Genomic DNA, 25848 nt, shown 5'->3' on the forward strand with positions numbered 1-25848 from the left:
AGTACCCCCTGCCTCTCAGCCCCTGACGGAGGTGCTCTGGGGACTCGGTGTGTGTACCCAGTGTGCCACGGGAAGCACCTAACAGAAAACAGGGCCACCGGGCTCGTTTTTCGCTCCTTTCTTTGTCACACTTTCCCAAGTTCAGGGCCTCTCACTTGGCCATGGTTAAGAGACCTGTGCTCATTGATCAAGTTCAGAAAAACAGCATTCGGCTTATGGGTGCCATTGAATCACCCTTAGCTTGTGAGCTGCACCTTTAAAAGGGTTTCTCCGCCCTGTGCCACTTCCCTTTGTAGGAGGAACAGATCGTGAGCTGGGGTTCTGTGAGGGAGCGCTCTCCCCTCGTGTGTTTAGCCTGAATGTTGGGGTGCTTGGGGAGGGATGGCCCTTTCCCTAGTATTCCCTAGTATTCCTAGTATTCCAAGTCAGCCCCAGTTTTGTTTAGAGTGAGAGCCTCACGTACCCTAGCCTGGTGTAACTGGAGTCATTGATGGGGTATTGTAGGGCGGGGCTCGGTGCAGAACCGCATCACTCGGGAGAAATAAAACCCATCTTGGAATCTATTCAAAGTAAGAAAATTTGCCTTTAATACCAGCAGCCTTATAAAACAAGCAGAAGCTGACACCAGCAGGGTTTTGCTCTTTTTGACATTTCTTTTTGAGTCATCTGTGGAGAGCTTAGGCTCTCCCTCTTCGTTTTTTTATCTTTGTGTGTTCCTGCTACTTGGGCACAGCTGAATGAAATAAAAATTTATATATCATTTACCACTTCCAGCTTCATAGTGGAAGGACTGATGTTTTAATTTTTTAAACCTTAACTCAGTGCCTGCTAACCTGCTGCCGCTGTATCTTGCTAGTTCTCACTCACTCATTCATTCACAGTATTTGGCTAACTGGTATGTGCCTGCTGATGCAGCAAGATAAACCCAGCTCCTGCTCTCAGGAGTTTTGCACTTACTAAGTAGACTGATAACGTAACAAACAGGGAGACAAGTACACTAACACCGTTGCTTCAGAACATGGTAAGTGCTCTGAAGTGAATGTAACCGGTTGGCATAGTAACAGATAACAGGGATGAGAGGGGATCACTTTGAAGAAGTTGGTCAAGAAAGGCCTCCTCGAGAAGGAAATATCTGAGCTGAGATCTGAAGGGTTAGTTGGGGTCAGTCATTCAGAAGCAGGAAGAGGACCCAGGAAGAAGGGAAAGCAAGTCTGAGGGCCCAGTGCAGTTAAGAGCCTGGCATGTTTGAACACATCAAGGAAGCCATGGTTGCTGGGCCTACTGAGTGAGGGCAGAGTGAGGGCCAGCTAAGATAGGCAGGCTGGGCGGGGCCAGAACTGGAGCCCTGTCAACCGCACGGAGGAGGTAGATTCTACTCTGACTGCAATGGGAAGCCATTGAAGACTTTCAAGTAAGTGAAGACAGGATCTGATTGACCTTGTGGGGATGTCAGATCCATTTCTAAGAGCTGGAACTTCATAGCACGTATAAAGATCCTGAGGTCTGTTTCTGTCCTAAGCATCAGCCAGGAGATTCAAGTCTCAAGTTTATTTTTTTTAAAATTGCAGTTAACTACCAAACCATTTGCCCACATGCTGTCTCCTCTGACCTTGCAGTGAAGGACTCTTGTCCTTAAAGTGTGGGTCTGTTAATGTGCTCAGGTAGAGTGGTGGTGTGCTTTTATAAAACACTCCAAATCTGCCAGTCTCCAAACCTTGTAGAGGAACAAGTCACCCCGTGTCAGTCTCATTGTCCCTTTCGCCAAGGACATCCTGTGTTTAGGGTCTGCTTTTTGCTTGTGATAATTCTAGGTGCTCTAGAGATTAAAGAAATATTCAGCATGGGACCTGCCCTTAAGACACTTAACAGTTTATCTGGGTGGTAGGATTTGCCCATACACAACATAAAGAGCAGTTCAGTGCTGATCTGTGGGGTGCTGACTCTGATTACAGTACTAGTTCTGGGAACATAGTGCTGCTTCTCAGAATCTGTAGTATGTTCAGGATCTAAAAACCACTCAGAGGATGAGGGCCTTACATTTTTTTTGCAGCCTTTCATTTGATACCAGGGACTACTGGAGATAACTGCTTAGTAGGATTTAGTGTGTCGCATTTCTTACAGTATTCTGTGCTGTTAAGACAAACGATGCTTGAATATTGCAGTTATCTGCTTAGATGTTTGTCTCTCTAGTTAGACTGTGAGCTCCTTGAGGAGATATCTTATTTATATTTCTGCCCCCAGTACCTGGCACTGAATGAATGAATGAAGACAGCCAATTGTAAAATGGTATGTGTATGAGAGAGAAAGAGAGAATGAAAGACAGACAGAAACAGATACTACTTAACTGCAAACTTGTTGGAATTCTGGGCATGGAATTTGAAACAACACTCCTGTTCTCCCAGGAGCTCAGATTCTAAAATATTCTAAGTGTCTAATTGTGTACCTTGGGTGGTTCTCTGCATCTGTGAAGTGAGAGTAACTGCCCTTCCTATAGGAATAGAAATGCCCTGCTTCTGTGAGAATATTGCATTTTCCCTTGTAACACAAGCCACCTTCAACGATGGGCACAGCTTGTTTTTCAGCTTTTCCAGTGAAGAAAGTAGGTAGCAAACTCTCAGATTGTGAGAGAGGGAGTGTTGAGGCCTAGGAAAAGCTCCAGGTGTGAAGTGCCCTGCTCCTCAGCTTACCAACTGAGGTGCAGACGGGGCCCAGAGTTCCCAAAGATGAGGTTCCCAGCCCCTCACCCTCTGAGTAACCCCACTTCCTCACCCCAGCCCCTCGCCACTACCGTAACTCCTGTTATAATCTGGGACATTCTCTGCCTCCCTGACACCCCCACCAATTCCATGGTCATCCTTTGCTCACGTCTTTCAAAAGAAAATGTGAGTAGTGCTGGGGGCAAATCGTAACTGATCAGCAATTTGTTGGTTATTGAAGACTGGGCGATCTGGAAAGATAGCATCTGGTTTGAAGTGCCTGTTTCACTTCCATCTCGCTGGCCTGAGGAGTTTCTGAAAAGTGCCTTTATGTTTAAGTTACCTGTACAACTTATGAAAGTCGTTAAAGACCCTCACACCAGGGGAAAGGAGCAGTGTAGTCATGGCCGTATTCTGCCTCATCAGTTTCTGTTTATGTCTTTTATCCAATTCATCTCGTCCCGATCTTTCTGTAGCTCTGGGAAGAAAAACCCACCCACCTTGTTTCACAGAGCATTCCCACAGCTCCCACAGGGGTCTCTGGCTTCCAGTCTGGACATCATGTCTGCAAGGCACGATGTTTTCAGTGGCTGCCCTGCCTTCAGGGTTGTTGGTAGTTTTGCGTATTGTTCAAAGTTGGGCAGTGGCCTTCCCATAGATTTCAGGGGATTTAAGGACTTCCCTGGTGGCCCAGATGGTAAAGCGTCTGTCTACAATGCGGGAGACCCAGATTCGAGCCATGGGTTGGGAAGATCTCTTGGAGAAGGAAATGGCAACCCACTCCAGTACTGTTGCCTGGAAAATCCCATGGACAGAGGAGCCTGGTAGGCTACAGTCTATGGGGTCGCAAAGAGTCAGACACGACTGAGCAACTTCACTAAGAGCCTCTCAATTCCCATACACCTCTTTCTACTGCTTGATATGCTCTGCTCATGGCATCTGAACTATGGGGTCTAGAAGTTTGTGGTTTCTAACGTGTTTTTAAATAGGGTCATTTCTCAGAATCCCTCATTCTCATCATGTAAACCTGTGTCTCAAATTTAACACTACTTAAACCGTACCAAGTACAGAGTGCCAGATAGCAAAGAATTACATATTCTAGGTCCTATGCTTTCTTTCCTGATGTCTGAAGCTCTGCATATCTTGAGGGAACAGGAGAAATGGCACAGATAGGAAGCTGGTGTTCAAGTCCAGAAATTAAGGAATGCCTCTGTATTTCAGATGAAAAGTCATAGAAGAGGTGGGTCCTGTGTGGTTCACTTTGTTTCCAAACAGAGTTTTCCCCACAGCCTTTCTCTCTGACATTTGAAGTTGTACAAGCCAGAAAGTTAAGGTGAAAACTAAGAAAAATATTCTGGCAGTCAGGGCTGCTGCAGAGGAACAACCTTTTAAAGGAGAACATGGACGTTCTCCTGACCCAAACAAATGACAGATAAATTTCCTGTAATCTTCCTAGATATGAGAGAAGAGCCTCATTTGTCCTTCCCTCTCAGCCTCCTGTTACTGTCCTGTGAGCCCTTGAAGAAAAGCAGAGGTCACTTTTCTGATGCCTCGGTTCCCCCACCAGTTCATTATTGCCCCGTATGCATATGGGAGCAAAGCCTCAGTACCTCGGCAAACCCGTGAGGAAATCGTCTGTATATCCAATAGGTTAGGGACTTCCCTCTGTATTTCTTGGGTGAGTTTTTTTTGTTTGTTTGTTTTGTTTTGTTTTTCATTTTAAATGGTGTTTCTGCGCACCTAGCCACTGCCCCTGGTGACACTTTCTTCTGAATTGTTGGGAGAAAACACACACAGTGTGAAGGCATCACAACTCAGGGCAGCCGGGGTCGATCCAGAAGCCTCTCAATCAGCCTGGGCCCTGAGAGGCACTCAGCCTTGCTGCTGGGTGAGAAAGTGAACCAGTGGTCAGTGCGTTTGATTGGTTTGTGGCTCTGCTGGTAGGCCCCATGTTCTCACATTGAAACTGGAAAAAAATGGTCTCGTGTGATGGAGTTCCTGCAGCTGTTTTTAATAAGCTTTACCACATCTTGACTCCTGACCCTTCAGTTCGGTAGTTCGACCCCTTTGTCAAGCTTCAGCTTGTTGGCGTTGGCCAAGTGCTGCACAGAGACCCAGTTGCTTAAGCTGGCATTTTACTGGGTCCCACGTCAGCTGAAAATCTCCTGTTCATCTGACTATAGCAGTCTCTGTACCAGGAAGAAATTTCTTCTAAACTCTGACAAAAGATTATTTAATGGCTGAAAGTGTCAGGGTTAATTATTATGATCTCTTTTCCTCTGTAGCTGAATTTCTTCTTAATAATAATATTTTTGTTATTTGTAACTTGGGAATTATTCCTTATATTATTCTTCATCAAAGGTATATAAACCTTGTTTCAAGATTCTCTTTCCTGAGTACATATGGATAAAATCCATTTTGGTGAAGCTCTTTTAAAAATAACTCTTGGTGTTCATAACCCCTGAGAAGATAAACCAACCTCAGGCCTCAAAATTTCTTGTAATAAGAAAGGAGCTGTGATTTAACTTTGTAACTCTCAGTCCATCTTTATTAAATACTGAGATCCATGGCATCTTTTCCCCAAGTTTCCATGAATTCTAAAGAACTAGCCCCCCCAAAACCAGCCCTGTCCAGTGGCACTTTCAGTGTTGGTAGAAGTATTCTGTGACACTAGCCGCTACCCACAGGTACTCCTGAGTACTTAAATGTGGCTAGCTTGAGTGAAGAACTGAATTTTTTAATGTAATTTTAATTAATTTAAATGGTCACATGTGGGTGGTGGCTGTAGTATTAGACAATAGGATTTTAGGCTTTATTCGGCCACTTAGAAACAAGGTGACTTTGGACAACTCATTTCACTTTTCTGAATTCAAATTCTACTTTTGTAAAATTCTTATCTGAACATGGAAAAAACCTTAAATGTCCATCAACAGATACATGGATAAAGAAGATATTCTGCACACACCCTGGAATACTACTCAGCCACAAAAAAGAACGAAGTGATGCCTTTTGTAGCAACATTAATGAACCTAGAGATTATCGTACTAAGTAGAATAAGTCAGAAAGAGAAAGGCAAATACCATATGATGTCACTTTCTGTGGAATCTGAAGCATGACACAAATGAAACAAACAGACTCACAGATGTAGACAACGGCCTGTGGTTGCCAAGGAGCGGGGAGGCGAGGGACAGATGGACTGGGAGTTTGGGATTGGCAGATGTAAGCTATTATATATATGTGTATAACTGATTCACTTTGCTCCACACCAGACAACACAACATTGTCAATCAACTATACTTCAATAAAATACGTGAAAAAAATAAAATGCTTCTCTACCCCACAGTTAATTTTGGAGATAAATGAGATGATGTGTTGTTCCTACTTTTGAGATACGGGCAGTATTATTTGCAGTGAGTGGAGCTTTCGCTTGGATCTGCCATTTGGGTATCTGAAAGTAGCTTTTAATATATATAGCTCATTAACTTCTGTGAAAACCAGTGTTTGGACACAGGAACTGTCCTTCAGTAAACAAAATTCTCCTTAATTTCACTTTCCTCTCTACTCTTGGATTAAAAAACATTTGCTGAGGGACTTCCCTAGAGGAAGACTCTGCAGTTCCACTGTAGGGGCCTGGATTTGATCCCTGTTTGGGGAAGTAAGATCCCACGTGCCTTGAGGCACAGCCAATAAAATAAGAGCAATTTGCTGAAAATCGTTGAGAGAGAACCACTAGCCACACATGGTACTCTGTTAAGGTTGCTCCCCTTTTGGTTGAATATTAACAGGACGACTCTTTTTATTAGCGTGCCCTCTTCATGGTAATTTTTTTTTTTAAATCTCTCTTAAAACATGTAAGTGGATAGGTTGGAAATAATGTATATATTTTTAATTTCTGGGCAGCTTGCCAAGAGACTGAAATGTTCACCAGCGGGGACCCAGTGGTGATTCCAGTGCAGATGAGGGTCTAGTTTGCAGACAAATTGCTCGCTTTTTAAAAAACTTATAAAGATGGAAGATGACAGAATTGTAGGCTGAAAGGAAATGTTGTTTGTTTTGATTTGAAGTGAAGTGTTAGTGTGTGCGAGGCATTCTTTCTGAGAGGATCTTGTGTAGCTGATGCGTTTGGGTGAGAGCGGGCTCTCCCCTGGGCCTCGGCCCTTGCCTGTGTGCTCCAGTCCACTTGGGAGTCACAGAAGCTCTGTGTGGTCATCTCAGAATAGCTCTCCCTGTGAGCCAGAAAAGTCTGGACAGGATTGACCTGCACCCCTTTCCAGTAAGAGCTCAGAAAAAGACCTCCTCCAAAGCCTGCAGTTTGCACCCGGCTCCAGCCCAGGTGGGGACCCCGGGCCTGTGCTTCTCAGGGGCTCACTCTCACAGCTTTTAGTGTGGTCCCGTTGGCTCTTTCAGATACATAGGTATCTTTGAGTGAAAGAGCTAGTTTATTTCTGCCTTTTCTTTTTAATTGAGATATGGCTGGTATACGTGATGTTTGTTTCAGATGTACAACATTACTTTTTTTTTTTAAAGCAGAGAACTCTGCCTATCTGAGATGCTGTATCCTCAGCTCAGGAGCGAGACCATTTAACTCTAGTTGGATCCTAGGTTTACAGGACATTTGAGAAACGCCACGATCAAGCGTGTGTTCCAGGATCGGGGCTAACCTGATCCCTGGATTTGAAGCTGAGGGAAGACTGTGTTACCATATGGGCTCAGGAATCTTCTCTTTCATCTCAGGAGAAGACCAGCTGGGCATGTCGCTCCCTGCCATTTGATGTTGCTTTTCTGAGAGGTCCTGGAGAAGGAAATGGGAGCCCACTCCAGTATTCTTGCCTGGAAAATCCCATGGACGGCGGAGCCTGGTAGGCTACCGTCCATGGGGTCGCAAAGAGTCGGACACGACTGAGCGACTTCACTTTCTGAGAGGTAGCAGCCTTCTCATCTCTCTTCCTGCTGCTGTGGGTCACCAGCAGTGTGTGTTCCTACGTCAGGGGTCAGTGACTAGCACGGAACTGCCTCCTTGTCCAGTTGCTATCAAATCCTAAAATAGCTCTAGAATGAGTTGTATGTTCCATGCATTTTCCTTGTTGAATCTGAGGAGGAATCCAACAGGGAGCTCTCTTGGACAGACCATCAGAAGTAGTCTTCCTGATACAGGTTCTTGATACACTTTAATACCTAAAATGTATAATAGGTATTCACTTTCATTTAATAGTTCTGGAAGTATCTGCTTCGGCTGCTGCTGCTGCTAAGTCGCTTCAGTCGTGTCCGACTCTGTGCGACCCTATAGACGGAAGCCCCCAGGCTCCCCCATCCCTGGGATTCTCCAGGCAAGAACACTGGAGTGGGTTGCCATTTCCTTCTCCAATGCATGAAAGTGAAAAGTGAAAGTGAAGTTGCTCAGTCATGTCCGACTCTTAGCAACCCCAGGGACTACAGCCTACCAGGCTCCTCCATCCATGGGATTTTCCAGGCAAGAGTACTGGAGTGGGGTGCCATTGCCTTCTCCCGGAAGTATCTGAGATGCTTTTAAAGACAGTATCTGAGATACTTTGCCATATCTTTTCAAGATAGTGAAGGAGTTTAAGTCACTTGTTGAAGCTACGTACTAACTTTTCTTAAACAATGAAATCCTAAAGAATTATGCATTCAGGGGAGCCCTGATGGATATCTGATGATGGTGGTGATTTAAAATCCTTCAGCCTAATGGGAGGTTATTTGCAGAGGAGCGGAGGTGATTCAGAGCTTGTATTTAACAGGTGGCCTAGACATTTTGGTTATGGGGCTTCAAAAAGGTATGTCTGTGTGTGCTGCAGCATGGACTGTGTACTGGAATGACGGACTGATCTGGAGCGCTAGGCTGGGCTGTGGTGTGAAGGCTGGATACCAACAGGCCTGGCAAAAGGCCAAAGACAGACTTGGAAGGCCAAGTTCAGAATGTTTGACCCCTCACATTTTAAGCTTTTGAAATTCACTGTACCTGTTGGTATTCATGCCATGCAGAATTGTGTGATGCCTTTTACCTCCCAGTCTCAAGTCTTTTGCCCGTCTGTGGGGTCAAGGTTGAAGACCCGGGAGCAGCTTGCACTTCTGAAAAGGAAAAGCTGCGCATCCTTGAGCCTCCGTTTTTAACCTTCGTTCTTGGTAGTTGGCTCCCCTGCTGGTTTGGGTGGGGTGACAGCCCAAGTGCCGAAACAGGGGTGGTTGGCCAGCCTGCTACCAAAACAGGATGTGTGCGGAGCACGTGTTCTGCCTGTTAGTGGGGATCCTTGCTTGCCCTGGAGTGTGTGATCTTTCCCCATAGCCCATCACCAAAGCTTTTTCTTTGACTCTCCTGGACTTAGTTCTGGTTTTCGTTGTCATGGCCAGTCCCTGGACTGTCGACCCAGCTCTTTGGTTAACATCATTATTGCTGGTTATTTTTGTAGGCACTTTGGCGTGACAGATAAAAACAGAAAGACAAAAAATGGAAGTCAGCCCCAGTTAGCTCTCAGCATTTGACTCCACACCCACACGTTCTCTTCAGAAGTAGAATGGCACAGGGAAAAAAAAAGTTTAAAACAGTAACGATGCCAGAAGCTTATTAAGCAGAGCTTCCAGCAGGTGGTGGAGCACTTTCACTGTGATGCTGAGAACCACTGCCGCAGGGGTTTGTGTAGTTGCCATTTTGTGGATGAGGATACCAAAGAGCAGAGGCTCAGAGGCCTTGCCTGAGGCCACAGCACCAGTGGAACACAGAGGTGAATCCAGTCCGGGTCTTCTGGCTCCAGACCCCGGGCTGATTCCTGAAGGTCACAGTCTAATGATTCTTACTGATAGTGGAATCTCATGGTGATGGCCTGATGTAAGCTCACCAAAATGTCACATTTGTAAATATTAAAAATTGAAAACAGTGTCAGATCAAGAACCAGGGTTGGCGGGGAAAGTGAAAGTTAGTGGGGAGGGTATATGTGAAAGTAACTCCATCATTTTAAGCCATCTATTAAAGTTGCTTCCAAGTTGCTGCTCCTGTATGCTGGCTTGGAGGCCGTGGGCGTCTCTTCTCTGTCTCAACAACTCTTAGTTAAATCAGAGGTTCTGGATTTTTTTTTTTTTGGTGCCATTGATGCTCCTTGGGAAATCTTGCATGTCCTCTCACTAGACGGTTTCCCAGGCAAGTAACCCAGACCTCAGCACACAATTTCCAGGGATTCACAGATGATCCAAAGTAGTACAGCGTGCCCCAGGTTAAGAGCCCCTGCTCTGCCTGGATATGGAGTCCCAGGGAAAACTGTTGCCCTAATGGTGTTGTGAACCCAGTGACACAGCAGCCTCCGAGCTCCCCACCCACTCGCTCTAGAGCAAGGGCCGCGTTTCTGGAGCTGCCTTCCATGGAGTGGGATTGCCAGGCCAGTCCCAGCAGCAGCATATGGAGTCCATCCTGGCTGAAGCAGGCCCTCATCAGGGTGTGAGGAAAACGGCAAACGGGCAAACAGCCCCCGATGCGTTGACTCTCAGAAATACGTACTTTGCAGGTTGAAACACTGACCTGAAAGGGCTCAGGAGATTCACCTCCGCCAGTCTGTGGGTACCTGCACCGCCAGCAGAGACGCAGTTCTGAGTTAGCTGTTTAGAAAAGTTACCCAGACCTGACTCGGCATGCTGCGTAGTCACGTAGCCCCCGGTGGTGGGGAGTGAGCACGTAAAACTCTTTTTTTCTCATCTGTAGTGTCACCTCTCCTGCCTTCTGGACTAGGGAGACAGGGGTTTTCACATTTTACTGGCACCAGCCTCCTCGAAGAGCTTTTATTAAAGATTAAAATTCTTGAAGCTCAGAAATCTGCGTTAGATTCTTACCCTCCAAGACTTCCTAAGCAAGTATCCTCCTAGACTTTTGGAACCCCACTTGGGGAAACACTGGACAAGGGTCGAGGGCCTCTCTCCCCTTGATGGCATAGAATGGTGCTGTTCACCTCTCCGCAGGAGTCCTGGAGTGGAGGGTAGCCCCGTCCACCTGAGTCAGGAGTCAGTGATGGATCTCCCAAGACAGTTGAGGTTGTTGCAGTGTGCCTGAGCGCAGGCAGCTGGTGCCCCTCGTCTCCAGTGCTGGGAAAAGCCCACCTCGCTGCCGCCCGAGTGGCCTTGCACCACGGCTGGGGTGAGTTGGGCAGTTCCTGCGCTGCCCAGACCCATGTGACAGACTTCCGTGCTGGGGCCATGGGACATGGCAGAGTTCACTTTGGAGGAAATCTGATTATATAGCGACTCCCTCTGCTCTGTTGAGCCCTCTGAGAGAGGTCTGATGGGGAGAGGGGTGGGGAACTGTGTGCCCCTTGACATGGCCCGAGGTCGCGTCTGAAGTCCTTTCTGTCCCGTTGCCAGTATTTGAGTGAATGACGAGGCGGTGTTTGTCTCAAGAGGAAGAGCCAGGACAGGAAAGCAAAATGTAGAAGAGCAGATTAAAATCTCTGGTGGTGGTTACTTTTTAGTAACTTAAAAAAAAAAAAAAATCAGAGAAGTATGTTTCCTCTGACCCACTCCCACCCTCCTCCTACCTGGCTTATGTGGAAATAGACACACACGAAAAGATCTGGATTTGGACATCAGGAGAACTAGAGCCTGGTCTTCGTTCTGTAGCCGATTAGGATGTGACCCCACTCAAGTCAGTTCTCCTTTATAAAGTGTGGAAACAGCAGGTACTCAGGAGCTCACATCAGGCCATTTCCATCTTGAAAACCTCAGGGAAAACACACAGAAACTGTTCGCAGCAGATCCTGGGAGCCACTTTATCCATGGCAAGGTTGACGGGCACAATCCCGCTTTATTTCTTCTCTCCATTTCATTTTTTCTAGTACCCCTGGAGAAGAGAGCAAAGTCCTGAGTCCTCCAAGGCCCTGTGCAGCTCCCCTCTTCCTGCATCTCCTCCCACTCTTCCAGGTCACTCTGCTCTGCCAGCCTGGCCACCCGGCGGGTTCTGCCCCAGGCCACTCTGCTTGCTGCTCTCCTGCCTGCAGGGCTCATTCCCCTCCTCTGGGTCTCAGCCCTGGCATCACAGCAGCATCACACCAGGAATCCCTGACCACAGTGTATAAACCCTGCCCCATCACTCTCTGTCACCCATACCCAGCTCTGTATTCCTCAGAGCCTGTATTGCTTCCTCCTGTGGTAGGTGTTTATATGTCTGACACCTCATTCTTCAGTGGAGTGTAAGCTCCATGAGAACATGGACATCCCAGCGCCAGCTGACACACGGGCTCTCAGTTAACATGCATGGGGAGTGTTAGCACGTTGTGACGTCTGGGAGGACAACACCTCTGGAATCCACGTCCTCCTCTCCTCCTCCTCCATGTGTTAAAATGGCTTTCTGCCCCTACACCTCACTGGCATCACTCTGAGACTGCTGGCCTTGTCCTAAGTATCATGATCCTCTGGAAACTTGGCTAACCTTGTTTTGTCTGACCTGCCCACTGTCGGCATCTCTTTTTCTTGAAGCTTAGTTTCTGTATCCGTTTTGCATTGCTTTCTCCCACCCCTGTGAGCCTTCTCAGGTTCTTTTGCTGGGCTCTGTTTATCACTTCTGCTTAAATGCCAAGATTTTCTTAAGATTCATCCTGGGAAGTGTTTTCTTCCGTCTCTCCATGACATATATCACATCATCCCTAGATGATGCCGTATGCATGCACACACACATGTACACACGTGTGCATGCACACACACACACACCACTTGCACATCTCTTGAGAGGATGTCTCACAATCAGCTCACATCCAGCATGGCCCCCAGTAAGCATAGTCTCTTATGTAATGCCCCAGGCTTATTCTTCCTGTATCCTTTCTCTGGGAATATTGATGGCATGACCATGTACTTGGTCACCCCATATTTTTCTTCTGAAAAATGGCCTCTTGATCTCTACTAGAGTGATCGTGTAAAAATGCAATTCTCAATATTTTGCGATTCTCAACGTAATAACTGATTCCAGGTAGGTATTGTCAATAGATGCTAAAAGCATGAAGTGCTTAGGGAACAGGATTTTCGCAAGGCCTCCAAGTGTTACCCCACAGATTACGTATTAATTACAGAGGGGGAATGCTTGCTTCGGAATGAAGAGAGCTGGGGTCACCTTTCACACTCAGCACTGCCATCAGTTGGGCAGCACGGCATCGCGTGTGTCGCTGATGCTGAAAAGTACACTCAGCTCTGTGCTCCTCCTGCCAAAAACATTTAACCTAAATCTAATCATGGGGAAGCAGCCAAATTCAGATTATATGACATTCTTTCCACAGGACAAGCTGGTTTAGACACACTTAAGTCAGCATCAGGAAAAGTGAAAAAGGCAAGAGTCCCGTTTCAGATTGAGACTGAGTAGCAAACAGTTAAATGTAGTGCATGATTCTTGATTATATCTTGGTGGATTCGGGGGGAAAATCCAAACAGCTGTAGAAGACATGTGAGGGGCAGTTGAAATTCAGACACAGACTGTACTTTAGACTATATGATTGAATAATGTTCATTTTCTGAGGTGTGCTAAAGATATTTTAGTTACAAAGGAGAATGTCTTTATTCTTAAGAAATGCATATGTAGAATTTAGGGATAAAATATTATGATTGGCAGCCATCACTCTGTATCTACAGGTGGTGGATTCAACCAACCACAGATTGAAAATATTTGGGGAAAAAAATCCCAGAAAGTTCCCAAAACCAAAACTTGAATTGGCCATACACTGGAAACTATTTGCATAGCAGTCGCTTTGTATTAGGGGTCATAAGTGGAGATGAATTAAAGTACATGGGGGCTCTTCATGAAGATGGCGCCGAAGGTGAAGGAGGAAGCCCCTGCCCCTCCTAAAGCTGAAGCCAAAGCAAAGGCTTTGAAGGTCAAGAAAGCAGCGTTGAAAGGTGTCCACAGCCACAAAAAAAAAGAAGATCCGGAAGTTGCCCACCTTCCAGCGGCCCAAAACACTGCAGTTCGGGAGGCAGCCCAAATATCCCCGGAGGAGCGCCCCAGGAGAGACAAAGCTGACCACCATGCCATCATCAAACTCCCCTCACCACCGGGTCAGCCACGGAGAAATTAAAAGACAACAACACCCTGGTATCCACTGTGGATGTCAAGGCCAACAAGCACCAGGTTAAACAGGCTGTGGAGAAGCTCTGTGACACTGACGTGGCTGAGGTCAACACTCTGCTCAGGCCTGATGGCGAGAAGAAGGCGTACGTTCGACTGGCTCCTGACTGTGATGCTTTGGATGTTGCCAACAGAATTGGCATCATCTAAACTGAGTCCAGCTGGCTAATTCCAGATATAAAAGTTTTCACCATGTAAAAGCATAATAATTTAAAAAAGTAATAAAAAAGTACATGGGGATGTGCGTAGGTTACATGCATTTTGTGTAAGGGGCTTGAGCGTCCGTGGGCTTTGGTGTCCACGGGGATCCCGGAGCCAGTCACCTGCAGATGCCAAGGGACGACTGACTGCAGCTCAGTTTCAAGTGATTTCATCAACAAACCAGCAAAACCGTGTGTGTGTGCACGTGTGCACAGGAGAGGAACACAAATATGGCTGAAACGTGCCTGGCGAGTCTGGGTCAGAGTTGTAAGATTGGTTATTCCTTGCCCTTTCAGTGATCTGTAAGTTTGAAAAGTTGAGAATTAAAAGCAGCTAGTGCAGGGAAGAGTGAGGAGCCTGTGAGTGCAGACGTGCACGGTGAAATGAATACACCACCAGTTACTAGGTGTGTTTCTCCTCACTTAGCTTTTTTTGTCCACTTAATTTTTGACACAAAACATCAAGTTGGAAATAAGTCCACACCCCTCGTGTACTGGGTCACGCCCCTCGCCTGGGTGGTGGGATGGTTGATGGGATGGCCTCCATGGCCTCTGATGAGGCAGAGAACTGCTCTCATTCAGATTGTCTCTCCTCTGTCTGCTTTCACGGTTTTGCCTGTGTTTTAGCTTTCAGAAGTTTAGTTGTGATGTATCAGATCAGTCGCTCAGTTGTGTCCAACTCTTTGTGACCCCATGAATCGCAGCACGCCAGGCCTCCCTGTCCATCACCAACTCCCGGAGTTCACTCAGACTTAAGTGTATCGAGTCAGTGATGCCATCCAGCCATCTCATCCTCTGTCGTCCCCTTCTCCTCTTGCCCCCAATCCCTCCCAGCATCAGAGTCTTTTCCAATGAGTCAACTCTTCGCATGAGGTGGCCAGAGTACTGGAGTTTCAGCTTTAGCGTCATTCCCTCCAAAGAAATCCCAGGGCTGATCTCCTTCAGAATGGACTGGTTGGATCTCCTTGCAGTCCAAGGGACTCTCAAGAGTCTTCTCCAACACCACAGTTCAAAAGCATCCATTCTTCGGCGCTCAGCCTTCTTCACAGTCCAACTCTCACATCCATACATGACCACAGGAAAAACCATAGCCTTGACTAGACGAACCTTTGTTGGCAAAGTAATGTCTCTGCTTTTGAATATGCTATCTAGGTTGGTCATAACTTTCCTTCCAGGGAGTAAGCGTCTTTTAATTTCATGGCTGCAGTCACCATCTGTAGTGATTTTGGAGCCCAGAAAAATAAAGTCTGACACTGTTTCCACTGCCTGGCATGTATTTCTTTGACTTTAACTCGTTTGGGATTTACTCAGCTTCTTGAATGTGTAGGCTTACGTCTCTTGCCAAATTTGGGAAGTTTTCAGCCATTTATTTAAGTACCTTTCCTATCCATCTTTTTCCTCCCCTTCCAAAGCTTGGATGACATGATGTTAGACGTTTTTGTGGGTTGGAGGTGAGCTTGTAATGGTGGAAGTCCTGACTCTTCACCAGCGCTCCCCTGACAGTCCCCTCGGCGGGGACGGGGTCTCCTTACTGCTAGCGGGGATGTGGCTCCCTACATGGTCTGCACTTACTCCTTGGGTTGGGGCAGCTTCCTCCTCGGCCTCCTTCGACGCCCCGTGGCAGGAGGACTGGGATGCTTCATCACAGCCGTGGAGGGCTGGAAGTCTGGACTCCCCCTTGGCCTTTCCTGGCGGGGTGGGGCTTTCACAGTGATTGATTATTGTCTAAGCTCTCTCTTGCTGGGATGCCCTTTTCCTGGTCCTGTGGCTAGCGAGGGTAGGTTTTGTTGGGGCTTTTTTGTCCGCTTCCATCAGCATCTCCAGGTTGCTGGCTTCGTCAGCTCCAAGTCTGGGATGTATGAGGGACCCACCACTGTGTCCTTCGGGTTCCAAAATCCCTGGCCAGTCTGTCACCTTCTCTCCACCTTTGAGAACCTACTGTATAAGGTCTGGAGTGTTCATTTGTAGTCAGTGGGAGGAGTACAGGAAAGTATGTCTTCTCAGCTCCCCTGATGCAGCCCTGCGACGGCTCATTAGAGTTCTTCAAGGGCTGGGCCCTCCCCGGCCCCCCAAGCCTTGTGGTCGCCACATGAACACCCCCGACCCGCCACATCAGACCACTTGTAGTCCCGTGAAGCTGCTGTGCTCTCGGGTGACCGGCCCACTCCCTTCCTTGTCTGCATGTGGTATTTCTATTCCCTTCATTTGGGTTTTCTCTGTAAATCTACCCGGACAGTTGAAACACTTCTTTCCTCAGGCAGAATTTTGCCTCTTCTGTCTCATGTCGTTTCAGTTACTTCTGCACCTATACTTCTCTCTTATGGTGTCATTATTTGTCTTTTTCTGACCAGACTGTGAGTTGCCTTAGAGGGCTGGGACTCCATCCTGTCCATCCTTGTCCTTAGTAACTAGCACAGTAGCTGCTTAAGAATGCTTTATTAGATGGATGGATGGATCTGGCTCTCGTTTCCCACCTGAGTTGTTAAATACGTTTGCTCCCCATTCCCTCACCCCACTGCCACACACACCAGCCCCCACTGATGGCCTGTGCACAGGGCTGCTGCTTCTGCCGTGGACAGAGAGCCCCCAGGCTTGCCTGGCCCGTCACACTCTGTTGACCTCGCTGAGGTGTCCTGTGATCGCAGCCTTTGAGTTCCTCTGCACACAGCATCGGTGGTGAGCTTTAGTTCTAGCATGGTATCTTCCTGAGAATGGGAACGATCATTTTTGTGTTTATTATGTCAGCACCTAATAAAGTGACATTCAGACCCAGGCACCTAATAAATATTCCTTAATGACAGTGGTGAGGAAATGAGTCTTGGTCGTTCGTTGCTGTCGTTCTTGCTGAAAAGCTTTTCCAGAAGTGCCCTGTGGCTTGCAGGAGGCGTTGCGTTGTCTGCGTCTGGGGCTGGTGGTGGGAGAGCGCTGCGCCCCCTGCTGGGGAGGTCCTGAAGGCTGCTTGCACTCACGCCTCTGTGCACTCGGTCCGTGTCCTGAGAACTGCGCCCAGCACAGCACCCAGCTGGCCCTGGGAAGCAGAAATCTCCTTTCCTTTGAGAAAGGAAATTGAAGCAGTTTCTTCTCTTATTAGGTCACAAATGACCTCAGTTAAGGCAGCAGATCTGTTCAGGGAGAAGGAAGATGGGCGCTGAAGAGAAGGAACACAGTATATGGCTGGTGCTTAGAGCCAGCTGGAGCCGAAAACTGGGGTCAGGAGCACCGCACCGCTTAGCCACTTGCGCGCGTTTGATTTCCTTGCTGCTGTTTCCTTTCAGTGCATGTTTGCAGTCCTCCCTGTGTCCACACAAAGCCGTGCAAGCGTCCCAGGAAACCAGTTTCGAGAAGATGGAAATGAAGAATCCCGTTTCACTGCCCAGTGACACCACGCATGTGTGTTCTTGTGGACAGCCGTGCGCGGTTCTTGGGCTTGCGTTGGTTTCGGGAGGGGAACGTCTCTTTCAGAGACTGCCTTCTTGGAGTTTCTGGGAAAATAAAAGTTCCAAGTGAGCAGTGCCTGGGCTCCTCGGGCAAAGCCATTAAGGCAGTCTGGCACAGGAAGACGCGAGTCTAAGGTGAACACCGCCCTCGGACTCAGACACACACTTACGGGTTAACTTTTGAGTCTTTGGCGATTTTCCACAACTCGTAGAGGCCTGAACTTTGTAATGTATTTTCTGTGTTGCTCTGCTTCTTGGTGTCTCGTTCCTTAGTGGACAAGCGTGTGGTGATCATGGCTTGACACTGCCACCTGCTCCCATATCAAGAAAGGCCAGGGCTTTGCGTTATCACCCCTACCCCTCACTAGGCGACCCTCCACAGCCACAGCTTCTAGCAAAGCTGGCTGGACATGTTCAGGGATGGCCTCTCCACCACGTACCCCAGTCTTCCAAGAGCACTGGCTACCCAGCTCCAGGCATCCCCAAACGGGCCTCAGAAGCGCCTTCTAGGAGTCCCGACGAGAGGGGCCATCGCCTCCTCCTTTGCCTTCCTGGAAGTGGCGCTCGAATTCGCTGAACTTGCTCTCAGAGAGCAGAATTAGACATGGGGAGCGCAGAATGGGCTCTTCAGGGGCTGACAGTCCTCGCTTGTCACCCAGGTTGGGGTCCAGTACCCGGTGAACGGCCTCACGGGTCACCGCAGTGTTGGTTTCCTCACGTGTAGAACTGGGAGAGTGGCACCTGCCTCGTGGTGGTTAAGATTCAGGGAGATTATAATGTCATAAAATGAAGCCGTCTTTGGGGATCAGTGATCATGGTGTTGAATTTTTTGCGGGGGTCTTCACTTCTGGTTCTTTTGCCCAAGCTCTGAGCAACTACTGAGCTCCTCTGGTCTTCTTGTTCCCCTCCTGGCTCATCTCCTGGAATCGGTGCTGGAGGCTGCGCTTTCAGCCTCATGTGGGCTCATCTTTCTGACCGTGGCTCTGGGACCTGCAGTCACTGCACCCCTCCTCTGAGCCTCCCTCCCAGCATTTGTGCTCAGCACGGTGGTCAAGCCAGCCTTGCCACACCGCCTGCCCTCTGCCCTGCTTCTCAGCCTTCCTGCCTCCACATCCAGCGGGGTCATCCTTCTCCACCTTCTGAAGAAATTAAGAAGCCAGCCCAGAGGAGAGAGAACGCCAACCTGAGGGTGAGAGAGGATGGGGTTGAGAACCTTACTCTGCCGCTCACTGCCTTTCCTCCCGTTTCTGAGCCTGCCCACGGCTGTAAAACAACACTGCACACCACATGGAGTCACTAGGAACATTCGACTGGACAGCACTTCAAAGTGTCCAGAATGGTGTCCTCCACAGCACCTCGCTAGCACGAAGATGGAGCCACGCAGGAAGTCAGCTGCACCTGACATGCATCCCTACTCCCGACCACACGTGCTGGTGGGCCGGAGGGTGACACGGGCCTTTCCCATCGGGAAGGTCTGTGCAGCGTGAGCTGGTGCCCAGAGACTGGGTGTGTGCCTGCCCCCGTGGGCAGCAGAGTAGGCTCTTGCACGTCCAGCACCAAGACTGCTGCAGAAACTCACTAGCCCCTGTGGGGATCTAACCCAGAGCTCAGCCAGATCACCATGCAGGGTGCCAGCAGCACCCTACCCGCGGCGGTGGGGGTGCCCCCGGCCCCAGAGCGCTGTCACTCTCAGAAGTGGGCGGAGTCCACTCTGCAGAAGAAGACGAGACCCAGAGAGCAGGTGATCCCCCCGTCAAACCAGCAGCGACGGGAACACAGACGTCCTCATTTTCTGTTGGGGACCCCTGAGGTTTTGAACCCAGATGAGAGCTTAATCCTGGCTGCTCAAGGGAAAGTTCAGAGTTCACAGAGTCCTCCGGTTTTCTGTCACCAGGGTACAACTGTATGTCCATTCCACGTGGAATAGCCAGTAGATCACCAAATGAGCCACGCGCTGGGTGCCCTCGGCGGCGCTGGGGTTACCGTCAGAGAGGAAAGGAGGACACGGGCCCCTGCCGTGCCCGAGGGAGCTGGCTGGCAGTAAATTAGAAAGATACTGGTGCGACTCTCTGGAGTGTCAGACGGCAATGAGCTGTGGAGAAGGAGAAGGCAGAAGGACAGGCGGAGGCGGGGCAGCGGACACTGAGTTTCCCTCTGCTTCTCGGTCCTTACCGTCCTCTGCAAGGGCTGTGTGTGTGCCCTGCTGTCCGTCACCCCGCGCCCAGCAGGGCTCTCGGAGGCTGATGTTGGACTTGCGCCAGCTGTACTCAGCAGAAGCAGATGCAGGCTGGCCTGCTGGCCTGCAGAGATGCCCAGACCTTCAGACCAGAGTTGGGTGGGCTCTGGGAGCTTGGTGAGGGAGCCTGTGTGCTGGTTTTCCTTAGAGATCATTTGTTAAGTCTAGAGCTCCCCCTGCTGTTTAGGAGGTAGGGTGCTCTCAGCTGACCTTTCAAAAATGATGGTTTCTTTTTTATCCTAAGATTTAAAAACTTTTAAAAAATTACTACGGGGACATTTGGCACTTCCTTCTGGTTTGGCTGCTGTTGAGGCCCAGCCCGGGGTGGGGTGGGGCAGCGGGGGGCAGGGGCCCCAGCAGGATGGGGTCAAGTCTGTGCTCTGGCTACTTTTAGCGTCTCCTCACCCTGCTCTCCCACCACAGCCGGCAGCCCCTTCCACACCGTCTCACAGCTGCTCTGAAACCGTGGGGCGGCAGAACTGAAACTGACCCCCGTCTGGTGAATTTCTTGAAGTGAGCCAGGCCAGCCGTTCCCTGTTCAAGCTCAGGGTATCCCCACTCATCATTTGCTGAACTGGCTTCGCAGTGCTGCTTTGTAGAGGGTCCGACTCTGGTCTCCCTGCCCCCAGCATGCTTTGCCGAGTGGCGAGCTGTGGCCCGTGGGGTGGTTGCCCCAGAATAGTGCCGAGTCCCTGACGGGGCTCCAGAGGGGCCTTCTGGTCAGCCGCTGGTTGTGTGCACCGCAGTCAGCCATACAAGCCCACTGAAGGTTTTAGTCCTTCAAGATGAAATGCAGGTTAATTTTAGCAGCACTGTTAACACCAGCTGAACCGAAGAAGGAAACGGCACCAAGTAGACCTTCGTCCTTTTGGTTGAGCTGCCTCAGTCACACCGTCTGGTCATGTGGTGATTCCTGATGAGGTTAAAGGAGGACAGTGGGGGCGCCTGGCTTGCAGGGGTACTCTGTGTCCCCGTCTTCCAGGGTTGGTGGCTCCGTAAGGGTTGTGTTAGGGTTACGTTCCGTGGGTGCACCTTAGCAGTAACTATTCCCCATGAGAATGAAATCACCAGGATTGTAGTGATGGGGCCTCTGAGCCGTACAGACGTGTACTTACTCAGGCGCCCCCTTGCCCTTCCCGTCAGCCGATGTGAATAGCGCTGCTCAAGTGAACTTGAATTCAAGATGCCTTCTCCGCTGTAAACTGCAGCAGTAGACGCGGTGCTTCACTCTGATGTAATTATTGTACGCTTCTTCTCCCAACAGCTTTGAAAAGTCCAGCTGCATTTCATGAGCAGAGAAGGAGCTTGGAGCGGGCCAGGGTAAGGCGTCTTTCTTCCCAGGGACCCCCCAGCCCTGTCAGAGCCCACTGTGCTGCTGCCAGCTTCCGTCCGGCCTGGCGCGGCCCCAGGGTCAGCCCCAGCCTCACAGTCCTAAACAGAAAGCTCTGCCTTTCCGCTTCATCCCACCCCAGCGTCTGCCAGCATGAAGGTTTGGACGGTGATCAGAATGAGTGTCCTCCTCTGGTACATCCAAGGGTGTGTCATGGGCGCCAGCCTCCTCTGGGTTTGGAGACCGCTGGTATTTTCCAAACTTGAATTCCACTTGACCTTTGGTAGCTGTTAGGACATGAACACCGGCCACGGGAAAGCTTGCTGAGTGGTGGTCCCTCCGTGTCTCTGGCTGCACTGCTCGCATGTCTCCAGGTGGGCCTGGAGACCTCCCTGTTGCCTGAGCAGCCAGGGGCCACTGGAGGCCGTGGAAGCAGAAGCTGGGCCCCTGGGCGCCGGCTTACGCTGCCGCACCTGGCTTGCTGCTCTGTCCCCCTCGGTTTCAGTTCCCTCAGGGGCCTCGGAGGGTAGTCTGCTGCCTGGCGTGGGTGGAGATGGGGAAGTGGCCAGAGCGTGCTTCCCCATCTTGGCCCAGCACTTTTTCTTTTATGTAAAAGACAAGGGAGGAGAACCTCCCCTGATGGAGGCTCACAGGCTGCCCGGGACCCACAGCTCTGTCAGAGACTGAATCGTTTACCTCCAGGGCTCTCCTTACGGTCTTCTGTTTTTATCTTATTTTTAACCAATTTCTAAGGAAAATGATGATGAATTCTTAGAGTGAGCAGGAAGAATGAGGGCCTGGGTGCTGGGAACGAAAGGAGTGGCTGGGTGCACTGTTGCACTGGCCGGAGGATGAGGGAGTACGAGGAATGGCCTTGCCCGCGCCTTCCACCCAGTCTTAAGACTTGGTGCCACTTCTTGGCCTGCTTCTCCAAGGCAAGGAGTAAATGTGACCTGATTAGAAAAGGTGCTAGTTGACAGGTGCAATTCTGTCCTTTTCGTGTTTAGGTTCACGGCAGCTCTTATGCGGAGAAGGCAATGGCACCCCACTGCAGTACTCTTGCCTGGAAAATCCCATGGATGGAGGAGCCTGGTGGGCTACAGTCCATGGGGTCACTAAGAGTCGGACATGACTGAGCGACTTTGCTTTCACTTTTCACTTTCATGCATTGGAGAAGGAAATGGCAACCCACTCCAGTGTTCTTGCCTGGAGAATCCCAGGGATGGCGGAGCCTGGTGGGCTGCCGTCTATAGGGTCGCACAGAGTTGGACACGACTGAAGCGACTTAGCGGCAGCAGCAGCTCTTATGAATTAGGCATCTATCTTCACCTTAATAGATGCAGCTAAGAGAGGTTAGCTAACTTGTCCAGCTAGTCAGTGGCGGCCAGGGTGAAACCTTGGTCTGTGGACTCCAGGTGTTTCTTCCTCAGTACCTGGGCCTCCTCCCGCTGCTGTCCGTGAAGACCGGCTCCGGCCAGAGTCTGCTGTGCTTTCTTCTCCAGCAGCCAGGGCAGCACTTCTGCCCACCACAGATGGGTGACAGGCCCTGAGCCCACGGCCACCATAAGCCATCTCCTGGGAGCTCAGCACCACAGGGCTAGGGCCATAGCCAGGCCAGGGAGCAAGTCTTGACCTTGCTGCAGGCTTGATGTCTGCTCTGCCACTTTATTCTCCACCCTGTTCTACTCTACCTGCCTCTGCTCTGTCTCGTCGTGCCCTGTCCTCTCCTAACATGTGCTGGGTAGGAGAGGTGATGGTCTTGGCTGATGGTTTGAAAAATTCTGGTGCAAAGCTTAAGAACACAGGCTCTAGAGTGAGACAGATCCAGGGTCACATACACATTATACCAGGAGCGCTGGGTAGTGGGCTGGCTCCAGGACTGTCGGGGAAATGGTTTAATTTGCCTGGAGTCTCATAAGTGCAGAAATGAGGACATTAGACTTTAAGGAACTAGAACTATGACACCACGTATCAAAATTAGTTCAGAGTGAACAGAAAATGCTTGTGGTGTCGGGCAGTGCCAAAGATTTTGAAATAAGATGCAAAGTTATATTCAGTATGATTAGAGCTCTGCAAAATTAAACCTATCTTCTGCATGGAAGAATGACTAGAAACAAATATCCCTAAGTACTAACGGGATAATTACATGTTTTTTTTTCATTGTTGTCTAATTTTTAAGTTTTCTTTAATGAACTCATATTACTTTTGTGATAATAAAAGTGAAAGATTAGAACGTATGTTAGTAGTTTAGCCTCAGAGAGACAGACGGTCCTCACCGGTGGGCGAAGCCCTCAGCAGGTGCACTGAGGGTGGGTGCACCCTCCCCAGGCCTCGGGGCCCAGCAGTGTCCAGGCTGGGCTCCTGGGGCGGCTGAGGTCACCCACTGAAGCCACGGCTGCCTTTTGGTCTTGTCCAGGCCTTAAGCTTGTGACCTGCGTCTGAGAGCTGCTTGGTGTGTTTTTTCCGCAGACAGAGGACTACCTGAAACGGAAGATCCGTTCCCGGCCGGAGAGATCGGAGCTGGTCAGAATGCACATTTTGGAAGGTGTGTTAGGCCGGAAGTGCCTCTTCATGCAGGCCCTCTTGCCCACTGTTTCCACCCTGCGCCACCCACGCTGCTGCTTCACTCTTCCTCGTTGCCCCCATTCCTCACAAAAACGGGGTGTGCAGTCCTCTCCCCCAGATCTGTCTCTAGCGTGATTTACTTCCACTCGTTCATGCATTTACTCGGTATTTACTCCAGCACCTGTGCAGTACAAGCGAGGTCATCCCAGACAAACTCTGCGTGCCCCGCCCACACACTTCTTTCCTCGTTCTAGGGAAGGAAAGGCTTGGGCTTGAGTCTATCCATTTTTTGTTTGGTTTAGAACCCACTTTGGAGTTGGAAGAAGACTTTCCTAGTCTGAACCCTGCATGTGGCAGGAAGCCACTGAGGGGGAAGACACCGAGGCCCAGAGCAGGGAGGCAGATTGTCCCCCGCAGCAAGCCCCGTCGTCTGGGCCTGCTGTGCCTAGTGACCACGGCTGGGTGTGACCACACACTGTCCTCAGTGGGGCCCCCTTCCTCTGTCCTCGTGAAACTTCACACCGGGTCCCCCACTCTGCCTGGTTCTGCTGGTCTCTGCTCCTTCCCTGGCAGGAAGGGGAGGTGCCCTGGGGTTTCAGGGCAGAGCCTGCTCACCCCTGTATCCTCCTCCACCCTCTCCCACATGCAGAGACCTCGGCTGAGCCCTCCCTCCAGGCCAAGCAGCTGAAGCTGAAGAGAGCCAGGCTGGCAGATGACCTCAATGAGAAGATTGCACAGAGACCTGGCCCCATGGAGCTGGTGGAGAAGAATATCCTGCCCGTGGAGTCCAGCCTGAAGGAGGCCATCATTGGTGAGGAGCCAGGCCTCCCTGCGTGGACCCACGAGCCGGCGCGGGGGGAGGGCCACCAGGCTGCTTGCTCCCTAACTTCCTGCTTAGTGTGGGGCGGGGGAGCCGAGGCGTGGAGAACCAGAGCCTGACAAACAGGTCATGCGAGCCAGGGTCAGTGCCCATGGCCCCATGGATTAGCGCCGTGCCGGAACAGCTAAGCCAGTAACCGAGGCCTCCATCCGCTCCCCATCTCAAAACCCAGGGGTCACCCCTCTTTCTCAGAGAAAGTGGGTAGGTGTCAGGGTTGGTGTGCACGAGCACGTGAAGATGCCGAGAACTAGAAACCATGCCTGCTGCTCCTTTTCACTCGTGAAGCCCCCTCTTGGAGCCTGACCCTTTGCCCAGATAGTTCGCTTACAAAGGCCAACAGACCCGAGCGGCGGGCTAGGTGCACGGACCACGCCCTGCCAGGTGGACCACGCAGGGAAGTAGGCCCCAGTGGACCGAGGGCCACCCGGCCCGGCCCTGACGGTGGGGGTTGGCGTCAGAGGAGGTGAGGCCCAGGTGGGGGTGCAGGCCAAGCAGGAATTGAAGCGTCTGCGGGGGAGGAGGAACACCTGCACGTTGACCTCGAATCGGGGTGTCAGGAAGGGGCAGGGGGCGCTGCAGGGCCCTGTGGCCATGGTCAGGCGTGCGCCCCTGATCCCCTCACTGCCGCGGTGAGGGGACAGACGTGCTTCTGTAGCTGCTATGGGCCTGAGATCTGGCCTAGGAGGCAGCTGGAGTGCTCCCACCATAAGTGTGAGCTGGGTCTCTGGGCAGAGTAGGCACGGGTTGGCTCAAGGCAGGCCGGGTGGGGCCCGGGTCAGCAGAGGCAGGTCTGGGCCTCACCTGCACCAGTGCAGAGGTGGGCTGAGCTGGGGGTCTCAGTACCCTCTTCCCTGCATTCCCCACCTCGCCCAGGTGTTCGTCTTGCCTGTGTCAGCGTTCAGTCGCTTAGTCGTGTCCGACTCTGCGACCCCATGGACAGCAGCACGCCAGGCTTCCCTGTCCATCACCAACTCCCAGAGTCCACCCAAACCCAGGTCTGTTGAGTCAGTGACGCCATCCAGCCTCTCATGTCAGTGTGCTCCCCCTCAAATCTCCAGCACATTCTACAGCAGCCCCTAGTTACGGCCAGTGTTTGGGCCGAGGTCAGTCTGGACTCTCCCGCCATCCCAGATCTGATAAATGTTTGCCAAGAGTTGGCCGGGCGCCAGGCCTGCGCGAGCCTGGCCATCACAGACACAGAACACAGACACAGAACACACTGCTGCTGCCCTGCACGGGCTCGGCCTGACGGGAGAAGGCTGTGGTGTGCACCAGTGACTTCCGCATCTTGCTCCCGGGCACAGGTGGTGCTGCCTGCTGAGAAAGGCCCGGGCCCTGTGACTTGGGATCCGAGTCACCTGCCTTCCGGGAGCTCACAGGCTCCGCCTGGCGCAGTCCTAGCT

At 50.5% G+C, this 25848-nt stretch overlaps 1 protein-coding gene and 1 pseudogene across 4 annotated transcripts in view; both read left to right on the top strand.

Annotated features, from left to right (window-relative positions):
* MRTFA (myocardin related transcription factor A) overlaps positions 1–25848 on the top strand; it is a 175967-nt gene that overhangs the window by 136440 nt on the left and 13679 nt on the right. For all 4 annotated transcript variants that reach the window (XM_070371530.1, XM_070371529.1, XM_070371528.1 and 1 more), the window contains 3 exons: positions 20935–20990; positions 23470–23545; positions 24215–24376. In XM_070371530.1, the coding sequence (XP_070227631.1) occupies positions 20935–20990; positions 23470–23545; positions 24215–24376 (294 nt within the window). The remainder of the gene's footprint in view (positions 1–20934; positions 20991–23469; positions 23546–24214; positions 24377–25848) is intronic.
* LOC138987981 (large ribosomal subunit protein uL23 pseudogene) lies at positions 15–20924 on the top strand (annotated as a pseudogene).

This window comes from Bos mutus, chromosome 5 (genome assembly GCF_027580195.1).
Source record: "Bos mutus isolate GX-2022 chromosome 5, NWIPB_WYAK_1.1, whole genome shotgun sequence".
In the NCBI taxonomy this organism is placed as follows: domain Eukaryota; kingdom Metazoa; phylum Chordata; class Mammalia; order Artiodactyla; family Bovidae; genus Bos; species Bos mutus.